Here is a 17126-nt window from a genome sequence, read left to right as displayed (position 1 = left end):
TTACAAATCGACACCATTTCCTTTTTTTATAAAAATGTATTTCAATATTTTACAAAATTTAATTGTCTTAAAACTAAGAATACTTTGGTATACACATGTGTATGACACAAGTTTTGAAATATTCAACTTTTTTTTCTGTCCGCAGACTCATTTGTTTCTAACAAATTGCTTGTCTTTTAAAAAAGTTCGATATGTATAGAACGTATACTTTATTAATTACTACTTCTACAATTTTGTATTGCTACATATTGTTTTAAAAAATCTAAAAAATCGTTGATAAGGGATTCTCAAGCTTAGTTGATGACAATAAAAGCACATTAAAAAAGCTGTGTGTTCAACAACATTTTGGCTTTTTTCAATCTTTTGTATAAATCTAAAAACACATCAACTACTTATGGTTGCGCTTGAGAGTTCCAGTTAAAAAAGATAGTCGATTTAGCTGCTTCACTTTATATTGATAGTAAATCAGATTGCATAATCTACCATTCGATCTTCAAATTTTAAAATTCATCGAATACATGATGTAGATAATATTATAAAATATTATAAATTAAGAATAAACGTTGTCTAAAAACTATACAAATTCGGCTCTTAAAAAATAGATCTAAAACTAAATCGACCAACAACCTCGCATTCACTCTCCTACTTAAAATAATAAATAAAAACCTAAGTCACAGATCAGTCACATTCACAGATTCTGAGTCAATATTTGCGTAATTTACATCGTCTCCTTCGTCTTCGATCTCCGGCGCCTGTCTCAGCATATTCAAGAGTGCACTGTTGATTACCAGTGGAATGTTAGCTTTGCTACCCTGCAAAGTAGACTTGGTTCTCTGCAGTTTCGGTAGAGTAGTCTTGTTGTTACCAGCTGTATTTTCAGTACCTGTCGATTGCTGAGGAAACGTCACCATGGAGTACGAGATTGAGGAGGAGGCGTTGGACCTTGTCTCTTCAGCGTTGCTTCTTTCTGCGTTCAGTCTTTCCCTTTCGTCGTTGGCTATCTTTTTGACTCTTCGCCAGTCGCTCAAAGAGCTCACCGACTCACCGTTGCCTACCAGTCTCGCATACGAGCCAGACTGCTTCATACTGCCATCAGGAGCAGCTTTGAATTTATCCCCTAAGCTGGCGGTCGACGAGCGCTTGTCTGAAATGTTCATCCGGTCGAATTTTTTGTCAGCCAGATTGAGACTAGCCACAGAGCTGCGGTTCCACCTGGGGTTCTCTTGACTGTCGCCTTCGGTTATCGTACTGCTCGACTCGGTGCAGCTGATGTTGTCCTTTTCCGGCGACTCCTCGGGATCTTTTTCACTGCTGCAGATTTCAATGTACCTGCTCTCAGTCTGTTGGGCTGCTGTACCCACGTGCACCGGGATAGATTTTGGAATCTCGTAGGCTGCTCGCGGGTCCTTTGATTCATTGAATTCGAGAGAATCGTTGAGGAACCAGGAGTACTTGGGTTGGATGGCAAGTTTCGAGCTGTCGGAGTCTTGTAGAAGGGATTGGATGCTTAAGTTGTCTCTTAAGTGGTTCGATTTGTAGGCATTACCTGTAATTGGCATTTGATAAAATACATAAATTGTCTTAATTTTCCTAGGCGCGGTATAGGTAGGAAACAATTATTTTACCGTGTACAAGGAACTGGCCAGGGTTAACAGGACTGAGCGTACAGTCCTCTGTACAATTCCTCAAAGCAACGATGTGCTCAAGGCAAGCCTTAAAACTGGGCCTGGAGTCAACTGCGCTCCAGCAGCTGAGCATCAGCTGATGCAGTCTAGCAGGGCAGTTCAACGGCTTTGGCAGACGACCACCTGCTCGCACGTGGTGCAGCACCTCGAGGTTCGTTCGTGCCTGGTAAGGCTGCTGACCTAACGAGGTGATTTCCCACATGAGAACACCGAAAGCCCATACGTCGCTCTGGGACGTAAAGACGCCATCGACTAGCGATTCTGGGGCCATCCAACGCACGGGTAATAAACCTTCACCCTCCTTAAATACATGGATTTTTCGTTATTAATTCAGATAGTACATAAGTTAGTTTTCCCCCAAAGAAATCTACGTACCTTGCGGTAATAGTCGTTCTTGTAAATATCACGGGCAAGACCGAAGTCGCCGATCTTGACAACACGATGCTCGCGTTCGCGCGCCGACACAAGGCAGTTACGACAAGCCAAGTCACGGTGCACAAAATGCAGCTCTTCCAGATAGCGACAACCTCGTGCCACGTCCTCGCACATTGACAGCAGGTCTTGTAGTCGTAGTGCCGCTGGATCCGTCGGTTTTAACGCTCTGCTAAATAAATTTTGTCTTTTAATATTTTTCCTTGCCGTATCTTAAAGTTATAACTAAAAATAGCAACTTGCCTGCTGGTCCTCAAGTAACTAAGCAGATCACCGCCGGCCATTAGTTCGAGCAACAGCAGGGGTGGATCTGTATCCAGACAAACTCCCAATAGTCGTAGCACGTGCTTGTGCTGGAAGTGGCTCATGAGCTTGGCCTCCTGGATAAACTCGTTTTTCTCCTGAGCAGAAGCGCCTTTGCGCAAAGTTTTTACCGCTATCGGGGTCTTCGAACCCGGACCATTGATATCCTTGACGATTCCTTGGAACACCTGCAAATCGGTGAGTATTTGTTAAGAATTTCAGCAACAGTACTGTCTTTTGAGAATTTTGATTTTTTACCTCTCCGAAGGCACCGCTACCGAGGAACTTGGCTAGAGAGATCTGATCCCTTTGAATTTTTGGCAGTAGGGAATCGTCCGAGTCGCCCTCGACTGCGGCCACGTAGAGCGCATTGGCCTCGACGAAGTTACCTCTGGGAATCTCCCTAAGTGTTGCCAGCTCTACATTGGGCTTCGTCTTTATCGGTATCTTCTTTGGATCTTCCTTCGATTTTTTGTGGAATGCTGTTAAGTAAAATTCAAACCAGCTGGTAAATAATCAAATTTTTTGTCAGTGAGATAATGATACAAAATTTGAGATGATTCTTACGACATAGGCAGTAGCAGAAACAGAGCAAAACAATAGTAATAGCCGGAACGCTGAGTCCGAGAATCAGTCCCAAATGCTCCTGGGCAATAACCATCGCTCTGGTCATCTCCGTAAGATCCACAACCGAGCTCATCTCACTCCAATTGCCGAATCCGTAGTCATTCCTCGCTCTCACTCTGAACAAATACTTCTGGTGCATACCCGACTGGACGTCCCAGTTGTTCTCAGTCCCATTGTACATCGGCAGCCACTTGTTCGTCACGTTGTAACCAACATTCTCATCTCCAGAGAACGAGCTAATGGCTGTACCTTCAAGGAAATAATGTAGAACCTGAGATCCTAAACTCCTGGCCGGTTCCCATCGCAGTCTGTAATTTGAGTTCTGCATGTTGACGAGTATCGGTGTACCTGGAGCCGTGGGTATGTCCTCGAGTGTCTGAAAGGTAAACCGGCCGTCGTTTGGCCAGATGAAATCTTCCGAACAGTTGCGATACCTCAACACTAATCTGAACTTGTAGTACTCCTTGGCCTTCAAATTTTTCACCCGGAAAATCAGTCTGCTCCGCATCTGTGCGAACTCAGTGACTACCTGCCATCTCTCGAGCTCGCTGACGGTATACTCCAGAGAGTGGTTAACTATGGAGTCTTTCATAGGCGTCCAGCTGACGTTCAACGCCTCCGAGCTCACTCCGCTTAAGGTCAGATTATTCGGCTCCGGGAGCATTTTCAGAAGCTTCTCTTCGCTCTGGCTGTGCACGTCGGTGAAGTTCTCGGGATAAGCTCTAACGTATATCAAGTACTCCTGACCTGGCAGCAGAGGTTGCAGATAAGTGGACACGTCTCCATCCTTCACTGTTTTTTCGCCCTCGGGTCTAACTCCGTCCACCGGCTTCGCCGATCTCCAGAAGACTTTGTACCTCACGTACTCTGCGTTCCATTGCTTCGGATGTCGCCACTCGACCTCTGCCAGAGTTGGCGTCAGCGACCTGGTCTGCACGTCTCGGGGCTCCGAGGGTACACCTGCCCCTGTTCTAAGGACTAGACCAGGACCGTACTGGTCAACGTTGGCGAACTCCTGATCCCCGTAGTAGTTGGCCAAAGTAAGCTTGAAGCGGTACTCGGTAAAAGGTTTCAGACCCTTGGCCTCGAACTCCTTCCAATAGGTTTGGAACCTTATGCGGTCGTCGTTCTCGCAGACATCGTCACTGATCGTGCGGTTGTCGATGATCTTGCGACACTCGGACACGTCGATAGTGTACAGCGTTGCTGGTAGACTGTACTTTTCGCAGCCTAGATACGCCGCTGGTTCGGGAAGCCTAACGGTGATACTCGTGGAAGTCTTGGAGACTTGTTGGACGCTGTACACTGCTCGTTGCGGCATGAGGCAGTCGGAATCAGGATACGGTTGAAGAGATTTACCGATCGCTCGGATGTATCTCGCGTCGCTGATAGGATACTCCCGTACACGACTGTCCTCACCCGTGGAGGTCTTATCTGCATAATGGATCTTGCCCGATTCCATGTTGGACCAGTAAATGTAGCTCTTATCGGTTGTAAGAGACGTAGGGGGTAGTCCACGAGACGGAGTAACATCCAAAACGAGACTGCAAATGCAGCCCTCGATGTCGGCGATGAAAAGCTGACCCTCGGGGGAGATGAAGTAGACCACCGGACTCTGAGGGTCGGTATTGTCTATCGTGAAGACTGGCTGTAACATAGGACGGAAGAGACAGGAGCAGTCTTCCGTGTGGTTAAAGAACGGCTGGACGTTCTCGCCCGAAAGGTCTGATTGCATGACGAAGCCTAGATTGCTCGTGCTCAGTTCCATCCAGAATAAGTTGCTGCGAAGTAAGGGGGATTAATTTATATTACTTCCTTCCAATCGTTTAACTGACAAAAATGTTTTAGATTTACCCTGTCAAAGGAGCAATGTCAAGATTAACGATTCTTCTGTTCCTCGACAATATCCGCGAGTACTTGTACACTCCAGCCTCCCACACGGTGAGATCCAGCTTCATGATGTGACTGATGCCGGAATCCTCGTAGCTAGACTCCGTCCAGAAAAGATTCCTGGATATCCAGTCAGCGCACAAACTCAAAGCCGTGTTGTTCAACGTCAGGATCTTTGTGATGTTCCTACCGTCAACGTCAGCTGTAACTAGCTCCTGCATTTCGTTGATCCAGTAAATCTTGGATTCGGCAGCCAAATGGGCAACTTCGACTGCTATGTGTCTGGTTATAGTGAGATTTGTGCGCTGGTCCAGATCGACCTTCTTCACGTCCTCCATCGTGGCTACCAGAAGTTGAGGTACCGGATTCTCATTGTCGGTTGAAGTAGAAATCGGATCGGTGTAAGGTCCAGGGCCTACTTCTGCGTAGGCGCAGACTTGGAAGAAGTAGCTCGTGTTTGGTTGGAGGTCATGAACCTTATATTCTAAAAGAAGATTATTTTTATGATATTCTTCTTTCAAAGGATTTGTGCAAAAGCTATGAGAATTTATGTATATCTCACCTAACTCGGAGACTGGAACATTAACGGCTTCGCACAGTTGCACTTCCGTGCCGTCGATTATAAACCAGCATTGAACTGTGAAACCTATAACTGGCCCATTAACGAATTCGGGCATGTTCCATCTAAAAATCATAAAGATACAATAATCAATCTAAGTACGGTGCATCCGTTTGACTTCATTTCTACAACATTGTAGACTAAGAGCCTCACCTAAAAGTAATAAAGTAGTCAACGTGTTCGGCCAGTGGATCCTTGTAACTCTCTACAAAAACCCTCGGATCAGTGGGCTGACTCGGAACGCTCTGTGGCGACCTGATGACCTTGCTGACTTTCGCCGCGCTCTCCCAATAAGTGTACGCCCTGACTGTAACCTCGATCAACGAATACGGCAGCAGTCTATCCGCATTCGCATAGCTAACGCTATTGCGGCTGGTGAACACCGGCTGAGTATCTACATTGATGAGATCGGCGAAGCCGACCTCGTAGAAGACTCGACCGTAGCTAGTGTTATTGATTGGCTGCCAGGTGACGTTGAAGTCGCGCCAAGTACCGACGATCGCTATACTCTCGGGATCGACCGAGTTTGGGCGAACAAGCAAACGTGGAGTTTCCAGGTGGGTAGGTGGTATTGGAGTTTTTAGGGTCAGAGACCGAAGGGTTATGTTTGTGGGAAGATGAGGAGCGAGCGTCGCCTTGTATTTACCGTAGGCGTCGGTGCTCAAGGCAGTGCGTGGAGAAGTGAGAAAGACGAAGTGGTCCGAGAAGTATGAGAGAGAGTTGCCGATCGTGTTGTGAATTGATGACACCTGTGAGCGATTTATAACATAAAATTCATGCAATATTCATTTTTTCATTTTGTAAAATAATGTGAATAGCTCAACTGACCAATTCAGGAATGATCTCGCGATCAATTGGCAGCATATCAGCTGTGAGCGATCGGAAAAGCTTGTAATCGTTCTCGTAATCGCCCATGATCCAGTAGACGAATCGGTTTTCAAGATCCAGCGTCAAACCTGCCACGTGATGACCGTTGAAGTCTCCCTCGTAACGATACTGCCGCCTGTCTTCTCCGTTCAATCGAGCAACTTCTACGGTTCGGCTCGTAGACCAGTACAGATTTGCTTCCAAAGAGTCTATTAACATTTTTTTCACGATTCCTGCCACCACTACTGGCTCTTTGTGCGTACCATCTAAATTTGACCGCAGAATCTAATCGAAGTATGTTTCATTACCTTCTAGTTCTATCAAAGGATATTAACCAGTTTTGATAATTGATACTCACGATTCGTTTCTTCGGATCAGCCCAGTAAATTTTTTTCGTCATCCACTCAACGGCTGCGCTGCTTACTGGGCTCGCAAATTTAACGACGCTCTTCTGATTATTTGTAGTATTGTACTGATACAGTTTCGAATCGTCCCCCACAACGTAAAACAAATCTTGATACCAAGAAATGCCGATTATGCTCACAGCATTATCCTTATTCAAGTCTGTAATATTGACAATACTTTTCATGTTCTGGCCGATTAAGTCGCTCTCCAGAAGAGTCTCATTCGACACCCATAGAATAGACACATTCATCTCTTTTCTAAAAATACATACAAAAAATATAGACATCAGTCATAGTTCTCGATCTGTCATGAATTCTATATTACTTCGATCGTCAACTCACTTGATAGTCTGAACCTTAAAGTCAGCAGACCAAGGGCCATCTCCTGCTTTGCTATACGGAGCAATTTTGATGGTGTACAGCGAATGATCTCTCAAATCGTCGACAGCGTGTTCATGACCGTAGATCTCGCGCTCCTGGATTACCTCACCGTTTATGTCGTCCTCGACAAACAGTAAATAAGACCAGTTGCTCCAGGCACCTGGACTTTGGTCACCCAATAGTGGAGGCTCATGCCACGATATCATCGCTCGTTCAGAGAGGACTAGAGCTTGAAGGTCGCGGGCTGCACGAGTTGGCAGAGGAATCGGTTGCGTTTCCTCGGTCAGGGCATGCAAGCTTATAAAGTTTTCGTCGATTCTAGAACGGGATAATAAATTTCATAAACACGCAAAGTATTTATTTTCAGTTTTTTGCCATTATTTATATTTACCTGTTTATAAGGACATTGTGAAAATATCTATAGTTGGTGGATTCATAACTTTCCGCAATAATTTCCACCCCGTTAGTCCAATAAAATAATCCATTGACTATGGACATAGAAGTTACATTTTTTAATTTAGGCTGCTTTGTGTTGAGTCTGATATCTATTACGACTTTGCCGTCCAACGAAACGGACTTGATCGTGTTCTCCGACTGATACGACACCAGCAAACGTCTGTTGCTGTAATCGACGATAAAAGCGCCCAGATTCAATTTCTTCAAAATTTGTTTCGGCTAAATAAAGACAAAATTATCTGTATAGAATACATCGACTATAATCATTTTTATAAGTATCTAAAAAGCTGTCTTACCTGCACACCCTCATTCTCTAGTTCGTCCAGCTCGACTCTGTAAATCCCGTCCCCCGACATCCAGAAGAGATATCCATTGTACGGATCGACTTGCAGTCTCGTCGGTTCTCCACCCAAGCCCGCAATCAATATCTTTAGATCCTTGCACTTCAAGTCCTCGCACCTGGCGATTCTCCAAAAGCCAGTATCGTCGTCGGTACCAGCTATGTACAACTTTGAGTTAAGCCAGTCGGCCGAGAGGCTCCAAGGCCTCAGATCTGTGCTGTTGGGCTCCAGTAAGAGCTGACTGTTTGAGGTAGTCCCATTGAAGGAGACACGATAGAGACGCTCGGCCGAGTCGCTTATGAAAAATTGAGACGTAGACGTCAGAAGAGCTGTGTCGCGGATCTGTTCGGTGGATCTGTAAAGCAAAGCTGCGTCGACCAAGACGTCTGCACTTTGACGGATTACTGTGTACTCGCTGGTTATGAGGAGGGATGGCTTCTCGGACGAATTAGCTGCAAAATAAAGTTTTTAACGATTTTTCTTTGATTATAAAGAATGTTAAACTAATTTCTTTTTCTGGGCGTGCTACCTACCTTCGGGTTCGAGTAACGTCTTCACAAAAGCCGACGTAGCCGGTCCTTCGCCATCTCCATTCCTCATAGTCAGAGTGACGGAATAGTTAGTATTCGGCTCTAGATTTTGAAACATGAAAGTATCCTGCGAGACTGGAATGTCCTGCAATCGAGCAATCGGAAAATTACCTGTAATCTACTATTTGCAAGCTGCATGCCTTGCTACATTTAAAAAAACTCACTTTCAATTGAAATGCCTCATGGCCCTCCTGTTGGAGTCGTAGGACGTAGGAGAAAAGTGGCCCGTTGGTAAAAAGGCCTTCCTTCCAATTTACATAGATTCTTGAATGGTCGATCGCCAGAGCGCGCAAAATTACCGGCGCCGACGTAGGTGGTCCGCTTGGAAACGTGAGAATCGCTGGACTAGGCTGTGAGAACAGCGGCTCGTCGTTCTGTTCCATTGAATTCAGCAGGATTGCCAGGCGAAACTGAAATATTTTACGTGAATTTTTTTTTCGTCACAATTCAAGATTAAATTTGAGGATAAATTTCAATGCATTACCCTGTATTTTGTGTAAGGCTGTAATTTGTGTACGAAAATCTGATTGTTCCCGTTCCAACTCTGATAATCGCAGTATCTCCAGTCCCCCTCGACATCTTCGTACTTCCACTGGGCGAAATACATGATTTTGAAGTCGTACTGTTTCAGATGACTGTTGTCCCATTTGAGCGTTAGAGACGTCGCTGCATTTGAATCTTCGACTAGAATAGGCGTGGGCGGTACTCCGATGTCAACTGAAAATTTTAATTTCTAATTAAAAAATAGAATACATTCAATCACAATCGTGAAGTTATCTAACGAACGCACAAAGCATCATCACAAAATATACACCGAAGTCTAACCTCGTGTCGAAAAATTCTCCTTTCCAAAACGAAAAAAACGAGCCCAGAACACAATCGTCGCGATGCGAGATGACAAGTAGCCGAAACTCGAGCCAACGATGTCGATAACGAGTCGACCGATCTCCTCGAAATCTTCGAACAAACGTCCGATCAGTTCGATAGACGCTCGTCGTCGCGAGCAGACTTTCAAGGAGTACGAGACTATTCTCGAGGGACTGAAGCAGTCCTTTGACGAACGCTGGAAGCTCAACGTCGCGGCTAATAGCGAAGAAAATGGGACCAAGTTCGAGGATTTTGAGAGATTCAGGACTCTTGGGACTGGGGCTTTTGGGCGGGTCATTCTCGTGAAGCATAAAGCCGACGGCGGATATCACGCCATGAAGATTTTGGATAAGTCGAAGATCGTCAAGATGAAGCAGGTTTATCGATGACTATGTCTAATGACAATAATATTAGAAAAATAACATCTAGCTCATTTTGAAATTCCATCTACAACGTAGGTCGAGCCAACACACAACGAGAAACACATTCTCTGGAGTATACGTTTCCCTTTCGTAGTCTACCTTGAGTACTGCTTTAAGGACAACTCGTACATCTACATGGTCCTGCCATTCATAAACGGCGGCGAGATGTTCAGTCATTTGCGTAAAATCGGCAAGTTCGACGAAGCTCTTGCGCGATTCTACGCAGCCCAGGTCGCTCTGGCGCTCGAGTACCTGCACAAATGCAGCCTCGTCTACAGGGATCTCAAGCCCGAGAATATCCTTATTGATCATGCCGGCTACATTCGCGTCACGGATTTCGGATTCAGCAAGATGATCGAGAATAGGCAAGTGTTGTTCTTTTTACGCTTAGGCATCGTTCATGCCAATTAAGACTTTCCTCCGATTGGTTCTCTAACAGAACTTGGACACTCTGCGGTACCCCAGAGTACCTCGCCCCGGAGATAATCCTCTCGAAGGGATACGGCAAGTGCGTCGACTGGTGGAGCTTTGGCGTCCTGGTCTACGAGATGAACGCGGGCTACTCGCCCTTCTATTCCCACAACCCCATGAAGACCTACGAGAAGATCAGCGCTGGCAAGTATCGTTGCCCGGCTTTCTTCAACGAGGACCTCAAGGACATCATCAAGAACTTGCTCCAGGTCGACCTCACCAGGAGGTACGGCAACCTCAAGGGTGGATCCATGGATATCAAGAAGCACAAGTGGTTCCAGAAGATCGACTGGTTGAAGATCTACAACAGAGCTGTGGTGCCTAGTTTCATACCGCCTGTTAGAAGTCCTGGAGATGACAGTAATTTTGAGAAGTACGAGGAGGAGGAACTGGTCGTCGGTGAGGAGGAACTGTTTGCCAAAGAATTTGCGAACTTTTGAGCGAATGAATGTCATCGACTGTAGATAGTTAACATTAGTGTAAAACGAGTTTTCGTGAGTTTGTAAATAATGTTCGAATAAAACGTGCTTTCTCGCTCTCTCACCTCTCAACTGCTGGTAATATCGACTCAGGGCATTCTGACAACCGATTGTACAGTAGAGTTCCTTAACGGATAGCAGTCTTTGGGTTGCATTCTGAAAAATTAATCAACTATGCTTATTGCTCTTTTTACAGCAAAAAAAAAAAAACGGTATCTTATAACTTACACAAACTTCTTGACAGCTCGAGGCGAGAGCCTGTTCCCATATGACACAGCCTTTGGAGCACTGTAACAACAATGAGAAATGAGTCGTTAAAATTTATATTCGGAATAAGGCGTGTGATGCTTTGTGAGATGGGGGATTTGAAAAAAGACTGATGGAACTGCAATTATGCGGAGATTGATTCTCAATGCGCTTGTACCGGTTCGAGGAGATGATTGACGCCTACGGGTAATTAAGCTACGTGAATTGGCGAAGGAAATTCGATTCTTCAATGATGCCCGTTAATTTCTGCGCTGAGGCTGTTCGGATCGTTAAAGTAGCGTAGATGCTGATAATAGGATGGACAGAGAATACTGAATCATCAAAAATTTAGATCAATTTGAACAAACTAAAAATTTACTTTCACAAAACCCCGCATATACCTTCCGGGCATTGCGCAACAAAGCAAATACCTCGAAAGCCGCGCATCTGACATGACAATTTTGGTGTACACAACACAAACAGCAGCGCATAATAGAATAACGTATAGTCACACGGCAATTGCGCGATTTCCGTCAAAGTTCACGCACTCTTTCACTCGTGCGCGCGCGCGCGCGTGTGTGTGTGTGTACGCGAGGCAATTCACTCGTGGCGCGAAAATTGCCGCTGCGCTTTACGCGCGTCGGCTCGTCCATTCAGCGGCGATGCGGCCATTCATCGGCTCTTCGCTTTTCCGAGTCGCGTTTTGCGTTTCTTTTTTTGCGGAGAAAGTTTTGCTTATGGAATCGAGTGTTTATTTCGAAGCGAAACCGCTGCATAATGCTTTATCGGAAATCGCCGTACGCTTAAAAGTTCATTTCCATTTCAAATTCAAATCGTTTGCGTCGGCGAGTTTTCCTGTAAAAGTCTTAAACCCACTGTTTAATGGCTCGTAAAACGCGGGAGTTTCAAGCTTCTATTTGTCTTTTGTTTGACATTTCTTCGAAAACCAAACGACCAGCAGACACATTGCTCATCATCCCATTGTGTGTGTGTCTTGAGTAAAGAAAAAAACTGGAAACTTTGCAAGTAATACGCACTTCGTGACACAACCTAGTTTCGCGAGCAAACGCGCGACGATTAGCGCGTGAATTGGTGTTTCGCGCAATTACTATAATAATAAGCGCCTCTCTCTCTCTCTCTCTTCTCTCTTCCAATGTTTACTGCTCGAGCGACTCATGGTAATGAGGAATAACGAGATTCCTCGTTTTACGCTCTCTCGAAAAAACGAGCGATAAATTTTTCCGATACGCAAATTTCTGACGCACCGTTGAAACATTTTTTCAGCATATTATAACGTAACGCAAAACCGCAGCTCTAATGCAAATTCTCCAACAATTAACTAGAACGTCCACGCGCGATACCCCCTTATCAGTGCGATTCTCTATCAGCCACGTTTTTTTCTCTCCTAGGACGACGACAACTATTTTCTCTCTTCGCATACAATTGACCGAACGCCGGAAGCCGACGTTCTATTGTCTCAGCGGTATACGGTCCCGAGAGCGGAGGGTCAGCTGTTTTGAACGTTGAAAAAAAAGTAGCCGAGGGGGATACCGACCACGTTGTTTAATTAGCGCAAAAAACGCGGATCCGATCGGAAGCTTTTATCTCCGCGGTGTAGGTGCTTGTGGGAAGGAAAGTGGTTTTTTTTTCGGGGAGTCCCTTACGTGATCGATTCGGCAGCGGAACAGGCAACCGACTTCTGAGGTGGCGTCGTCTGCATCGTCCTGAAAATAATAGATTAAATTACTTATATGACGATAGCTGTTTTGAAACAGTTTTGAAATTATTAAATGAAGAGAAATTTTTTTAGTGCTGTAGTGTAAATATTTTCGTGGCTTAGAATCTTATCAAAAACACTGGGTTTCTCCTTTTAATGACACAGTTTCACAATGAGGATGTTTTCGGTACCTGCACATCGTTTCGAATAGGCGATACTGTAGACTAGAAATATATCGCGTTTCTATAATTGTACAGTTACATCAGCTTGATTTGTTAGAGATCAAAAAGATTGATTATAAATAATTTTCGACACGTGGACTCTACAGTACAACTTTTGAAACAATTATTTCGTATGCTATGCGACGCTCAATAATTAGCTGACATAAACTTATTAGAAAACTCGCTTCAAGCACGCGACGACGTGCAATCAAGATTTCTTCGCGAAATCGCCGTATATTTCTGCGAATATAATATCAAGTGTGTGTAATTTACATTTTTTAACCGCCCAAAACACATTCATCTGTCGTGAAATCAAGCATAAATTAAGAGAGCAACACTTGAATGCTTTCACGAAACAAAGAACCCTACACCCTTGATATACGATGCCATTCATAATTTCGCTAATTAATGCATATTGTTATCGCGAGGTAGGGTGTCTCGACTTTCTTCACAGTTCGCCTCTGGGACCCTTTTTTAAATACTCCTTATGAACGTGTTGTATCTGCCCTCCAACTTTAGATTGAGACGGCACGAAGTATTTAAATTTGCCTGATATAAAGCTCGTGGTATTTGGCTGTAAGTCATGCGCGAAGCTAACGTCATTAATGTTTTTACTGGTTTTAATGACGAATATCATAGCAGAAATATTATTCGTTAATTTTTCAGTTAAAAAAAAAAAAATTCTACGACAAGCCTCGTTTTCTCTCTCACCCAACCTTTAAGCCCACCAAAAGCCATCTGCAGCAGCATCATATTATCAGCCTCTGACGATGCAGACGCTGCAGTATACAACACCGTCGTCGCCGTCGTCTCTCTCAGTTAAGTCGATTAACGAACTACGTGTACAGTCGGGACAAAGAGTCGCCGGTTTCTTCCTCAATTGATACGTCCTTCGTACACTACTACACCACTACTACTCCGGCAATTTTTGTGGCATTCTGTGATCCCTCATACGTGTATTCACACACACATACATCGCGTAGAGTATCATGATCGTACGTATAATATAATCCGAGAGAGAGAGAGAGAGAGAAAAGGAGAAAGAGACGACGAATTGAGAGTGAGAGTTATAGTAATTGCGATTCTCAGAGCGTTTTTGTGCGATGATGATGATATGGATGCGGAGTAGGCGGACACGACCCTCGCGAGATGTTTCTTCTTTTTTTGCGGAGGTTGATAGTACAGAAGGCGTGTGAATTCGCGGGAATACGGGTGAGAACGACGGCTCGGTTTTATATATTGGGGGTTTGTTTGCTTTTGCTCGAGTCAGAGTTTTGTCCTACTGGCGCGGGACGCGATGAGATTTTTTTGGAAGATTCAAATATTGGAGTTTTTTTATGATTTCGAAGAAAAGCGAACAGCTGCGGCGACAATTAAACTAGTTTATAAAATGTGCATACGTAGATGGAGATTGAGCGGAAAAAAGAGTAGTGTGTCAAGGCGAATAACAACAAAGAGGGGACAGAGATAGGTTGGTATTAAAAAGGCTTACATGATTTTACGTTGTAAGAAGAATTGAAAAACTTCGTGTTATTACTAATTCGTTATTGTACAGCTATATTAATGCATACTGGAGAGAAAGCGTAAAAGTTTTCTTTCGGGGAAAAAAATTAACGCATTCATTGATGAGATATACGTACGAAACTACTGTAGATTTTCCAGCCGATAGCTTTTCGCGGAAAAACGGAAATGCATGTGCGGAGTTAATGAATTTCAAGTGTCTTGAACAAAAAACTCGGCTATAAAAATATTCGTTAAAGGATGATAATAGTATAGTGTTGTGTTGTAAGAACGATGAATAGCTAGAAACAAGAGAATACACTTATTCAGCAAAAGATACGAGTTTTGCGCACCTAATATAATATTCGTTTGGCGAAGTAGGTTTCAACTCTGTGTGTCGCGTTGAAAATCCTAACGAACGTATTACCCTCTAATGGCGAGCGATTAGCAGGTGCATTTGGATAATCAGTGACCCCAAAAGAGAAAATGATAAATTAAAGTGTTGCGTTACAAGCCCGCATTATGTACACCTATCATCTCTCTCTCTCTCTCGTGGAAATATTACGCTAAAATAGCGTGTCACCAAAAAAGCGAAACTAGGAGTAATTTACGTTGCATCATTTTCAACAATCATGTGTACTTATCAATTTTATAAAGATAAAACGCCTCCAATAATTAAATCCGTCCGCGACAGACTTGCCGTGCATCATTTTACGGATTTATAGCACAATACAGCGGCAGTAGCCTAGAGCGCGACCTTGCCTATTCAAAAGGCTATCGTACCTCCCATCATTACCTCCGCCTTCCTTTTTTTCTCATACGCGCATAATTTTCCGTCTGCTGCAGCAGCGCATCTCGGCTTTCACCGACGACCGCTAGGTATACTTACGGCCGATAATAATTGTTCTTTCCGTTAATTGCGCGCGTAATTGACGGGCCTCTTCGCATGGAGAGCGCTAGTGTACTACAAGCTTCGCTTTCGATTTCAGCGTTGCGTGATGGCGATCGTTTAGCGATCGTAAACGCTTTATGAACTTAATCGTTGCTATTCGCGCGAAATTTCGTATAATCGTGGCGCTTTTTTCCGTTTATACGAGATGGGATGAGAGAGAGAGAGAGAGAGAGAGAGAGAGAGGAACTAAGGCTAGATTTGATTACGCTCCCGCGTCTGATAAAGCTAATTAGGCCCTCGCGCGCGAGTTTCCGAGGTGCCGCTGTCGCGCTATGATGTCATAGTTTAATGAGCCTTAAATTGGTGTAAGAATGTTCCCTCGTATATGACGGGAGTTCGTGTGTCTCTTTCTGCCAGCCATTCGACGCGGTAAATAAAAAATAAAAACGAACAAAACGTGAATCACTGCGTTGTTAATTCGAGACGATCAGCCTCGAGAGTGAGAAAATTGTGCGAGAGCGAATTCGTGTGCTGTGACGTGTTTTCTGTCTCTGTCTCTCTCCGTTGAGTCGCGGCATTAAAATCGCATTAGCAAAGAGATCTGGAACGAATCGTTATTTTTTCTAAGAACGATACGGTGCGAGAGAATATTTACGTTTTCGGAATACACTGAAGCCGTTCACTGTGTGTTGCGTTTCTTCCACTAATATACAACGAATTAAGCCTATCTCCGATCGGTAATTAAATAACGCGTGTATCTCTTTCTCTCCGACAAGTAAATCATCCAATCGTGGCAATTGAATTGATCGGCCGATAGAGACACCCGCTTGACTCATCTCCATGAGCCCAGCTGATCGGCTAAAGCCCTCATTCGAATTCTAAGAACAAAAAACGAGTATAACAATACCTGATCGTGCTCGGCACAGGCAGAGACGCAACCGTCGGTCGGCCCTCGTTGCGCCTCCTGGACTAGCTCTTCGTCGGGTAGGTAAGCCGACGCCGCCGCTGCGAGAAGCAACAGCCGCAATAGACATGTCACCGACGTCATAATCCTTTTGTGTATGCGAACGTACTGTCCGTTATCGGCTAGTCCTTCCGGAGCTGCTGCTCATCTCCGGCGTTGTCGTAGTCATCTCCTTTTCTCCAAACCCATGACGCTATCGCGTGTGTACTCTAATTTTGCGACGAGTGAATCATGATAAGTACTCGGAGTTTTATCGCTTTTTAATTGATTTACGAGCTTATAACTGGGGGGGGGGGGGTGGGCTCTGCAGTTTGTTGTGAGAGAGAAGATGCAGGCTTTCCCGGTAGAGCTGCAGCACTTGACACACAATCCTACTTCTTCTTGTTGATCAACATTATGCACCTCTTCTCACTCGCCCTCGAATTTCTTCGAATTTCTCCCTTTGTTACTATATTCTCGAGTGCAAACCAACGTTATTCGTTACAACCACTAACTTCACCAACGTTCATCCCGGTATAGAACAGCACAGATCACTCCGCGGCACTTTTAACGTCGAATCACAAAGAAGAAAACTCTCGAGCTCATACAGCACGTGCAGAGCGCAGGGAAGGACGTGAAGACGATGCTTCGTTAGCAGCGCGCTTGGGCCGACTGACGGATGGGCATCAGCAGCAGCAGCCGCGAGAGCGCTGCATGAGCTCGTTCGGCTGTGCGCCGCATGACGGCGACCTCTCTCTCTCTCTTGGTGCTGC

The 17126-nt window shown here is 44.7% G+C and overlaps 2 protein-coding genes across 3 annotated transcripts; one reads left to right on the top strand and one right to left on the bottom strand.

Moving 5' to 3' along the window:
* Nucleotides 1–16: 16 nt before the first annotated feature.
* LOC100117773 (proto-oncogene tyrosine-protein kinase ROS) lies at nt 17–17037 on the bottom strand. Of its 2 annotated transcripts, none has more exons than XM_016983872.3 (21): nt 16318–17037; nt 12745–12804; nt 11063–11122; nt 10900–10990; nt 9080–9312; nt 8760–9005; nt 8539–8680; nt 7961–8457; nt 7600–7883; nt 7170–7526; nt 6782–7085; nt 6385–6708; nt 5710–6305; nt 5500–5621; nt 4902–5421; nt 2988–4828; nt 2679–2902; nt 2361–2608; nt 2061–2289; nt 1626–1986; nt 17–1546 (listed from the first exon to the last, which is right to left on the bottom strand). In XM_016983872.3, exons 1-21 carry the CDS (start codon nt 16456–16458, stop codon nt 672–674), a joined length of 7755 nt encoding a protein of 2584 aa, XP_016839361.1. In that variant the 5' UTR covers nt 16459–17037; the 3' UTR covers nt 17–671. The 2 variants fall into 2 exon arrangements, with proteins under 2 accessions (XP_016839361.1, XP_016839363.1); XM_016983874.3 differs by having other exon boundaries at nt 2061–2286.
* On the top strand, nt 9357–10906 carry LOC103316750 (cAMP-dependent protein kinase catalytic subunit beta). The gene is made up of 3 exons (XM_008212078.3): nt 9357–9839; nt 9921–10249; nt 10324–10906. Exons 1-3 carry the CDS (start codon nt 9519–9521, stop codon nt 10793–10795), a joined length of 1122 nt encoding a protein of 373 aa, XP_008210300.1. The 5' UTR covers nt 9357–9518; the 3' UTR covers nt 10796–10906.
* Nucleotides 17038–17126: the final 89 nt, after the last annotated feature.

Source organism: Nasonia vitripennis, chromosome 3 (assembly GCF_009193385.2).
Source record: "Nasonia vitripennis strain AsymCx chromosome 3, Nvit_psr_1.1, whole genome shotgun sequence".
NCBI classification, from domain to species: Eukaryota; Metazoa; Arthropoda; class Insecta; order Hymenoptera; family Pteromalidae; genus Nasonia; species Nasonia vitripennis.
Note: the sequence above shows the minus strand (reverse complement) of the source record. Positions and strands in the feature narration are given on the sequence as shown.

What these genes read in the sequence shown, in the direction of transcription:
- LOC103316750 (XM_008212078.3), top strand. Translation starts at nt 9,519, where the DNA reads ATGTCGATAACGAGTCGACCGATCTCCTCGAAATCTTCGAACAAACGT. An exon ending in AGATCGTCAAGATGAAGCAG is followed by an intron (nt 9,840 to 9,920) that starts GTTTATCGATGA and finishes TCTACAACGTAG; the next exon opens with GTCGAGCCAACACACAACGA. An exon ending in AGCAAGATGATCGAGAATAG is followed by an intron (nt 10,250 to 10,323) that starts GCAAGTGTTGTT and finishes GTTCTCTAACAG; the next exon opens with AACTTGGACACTCTGCGGTA.
- LOC100117773 (XM_016983872.3), bottom strand. Translation starts at nt 16,458, where the DNA reads ATGACGTCGGTGACATGTCTATTGCGGCTGTTGCTTCTCGCAGCGGCG. An exon ending in GACGTTACTCGAACCCGAAG is followed by an intron (nt 8,458 to 8,538) that starts GTAGGTAGCACG and finishes TTTATTTTGCAG; the next exon opens with CTAATTCGTCCGAGAAGCCA. An exon ending in GCGAGATCATTCCTGAATTG is followed by an intron (nt 6,306 to 6,384) that starts GTCAGTTGAGCT and finishes AATCGCTCACAG; the next exon opens with GTGTCATCAATTCACAACAC.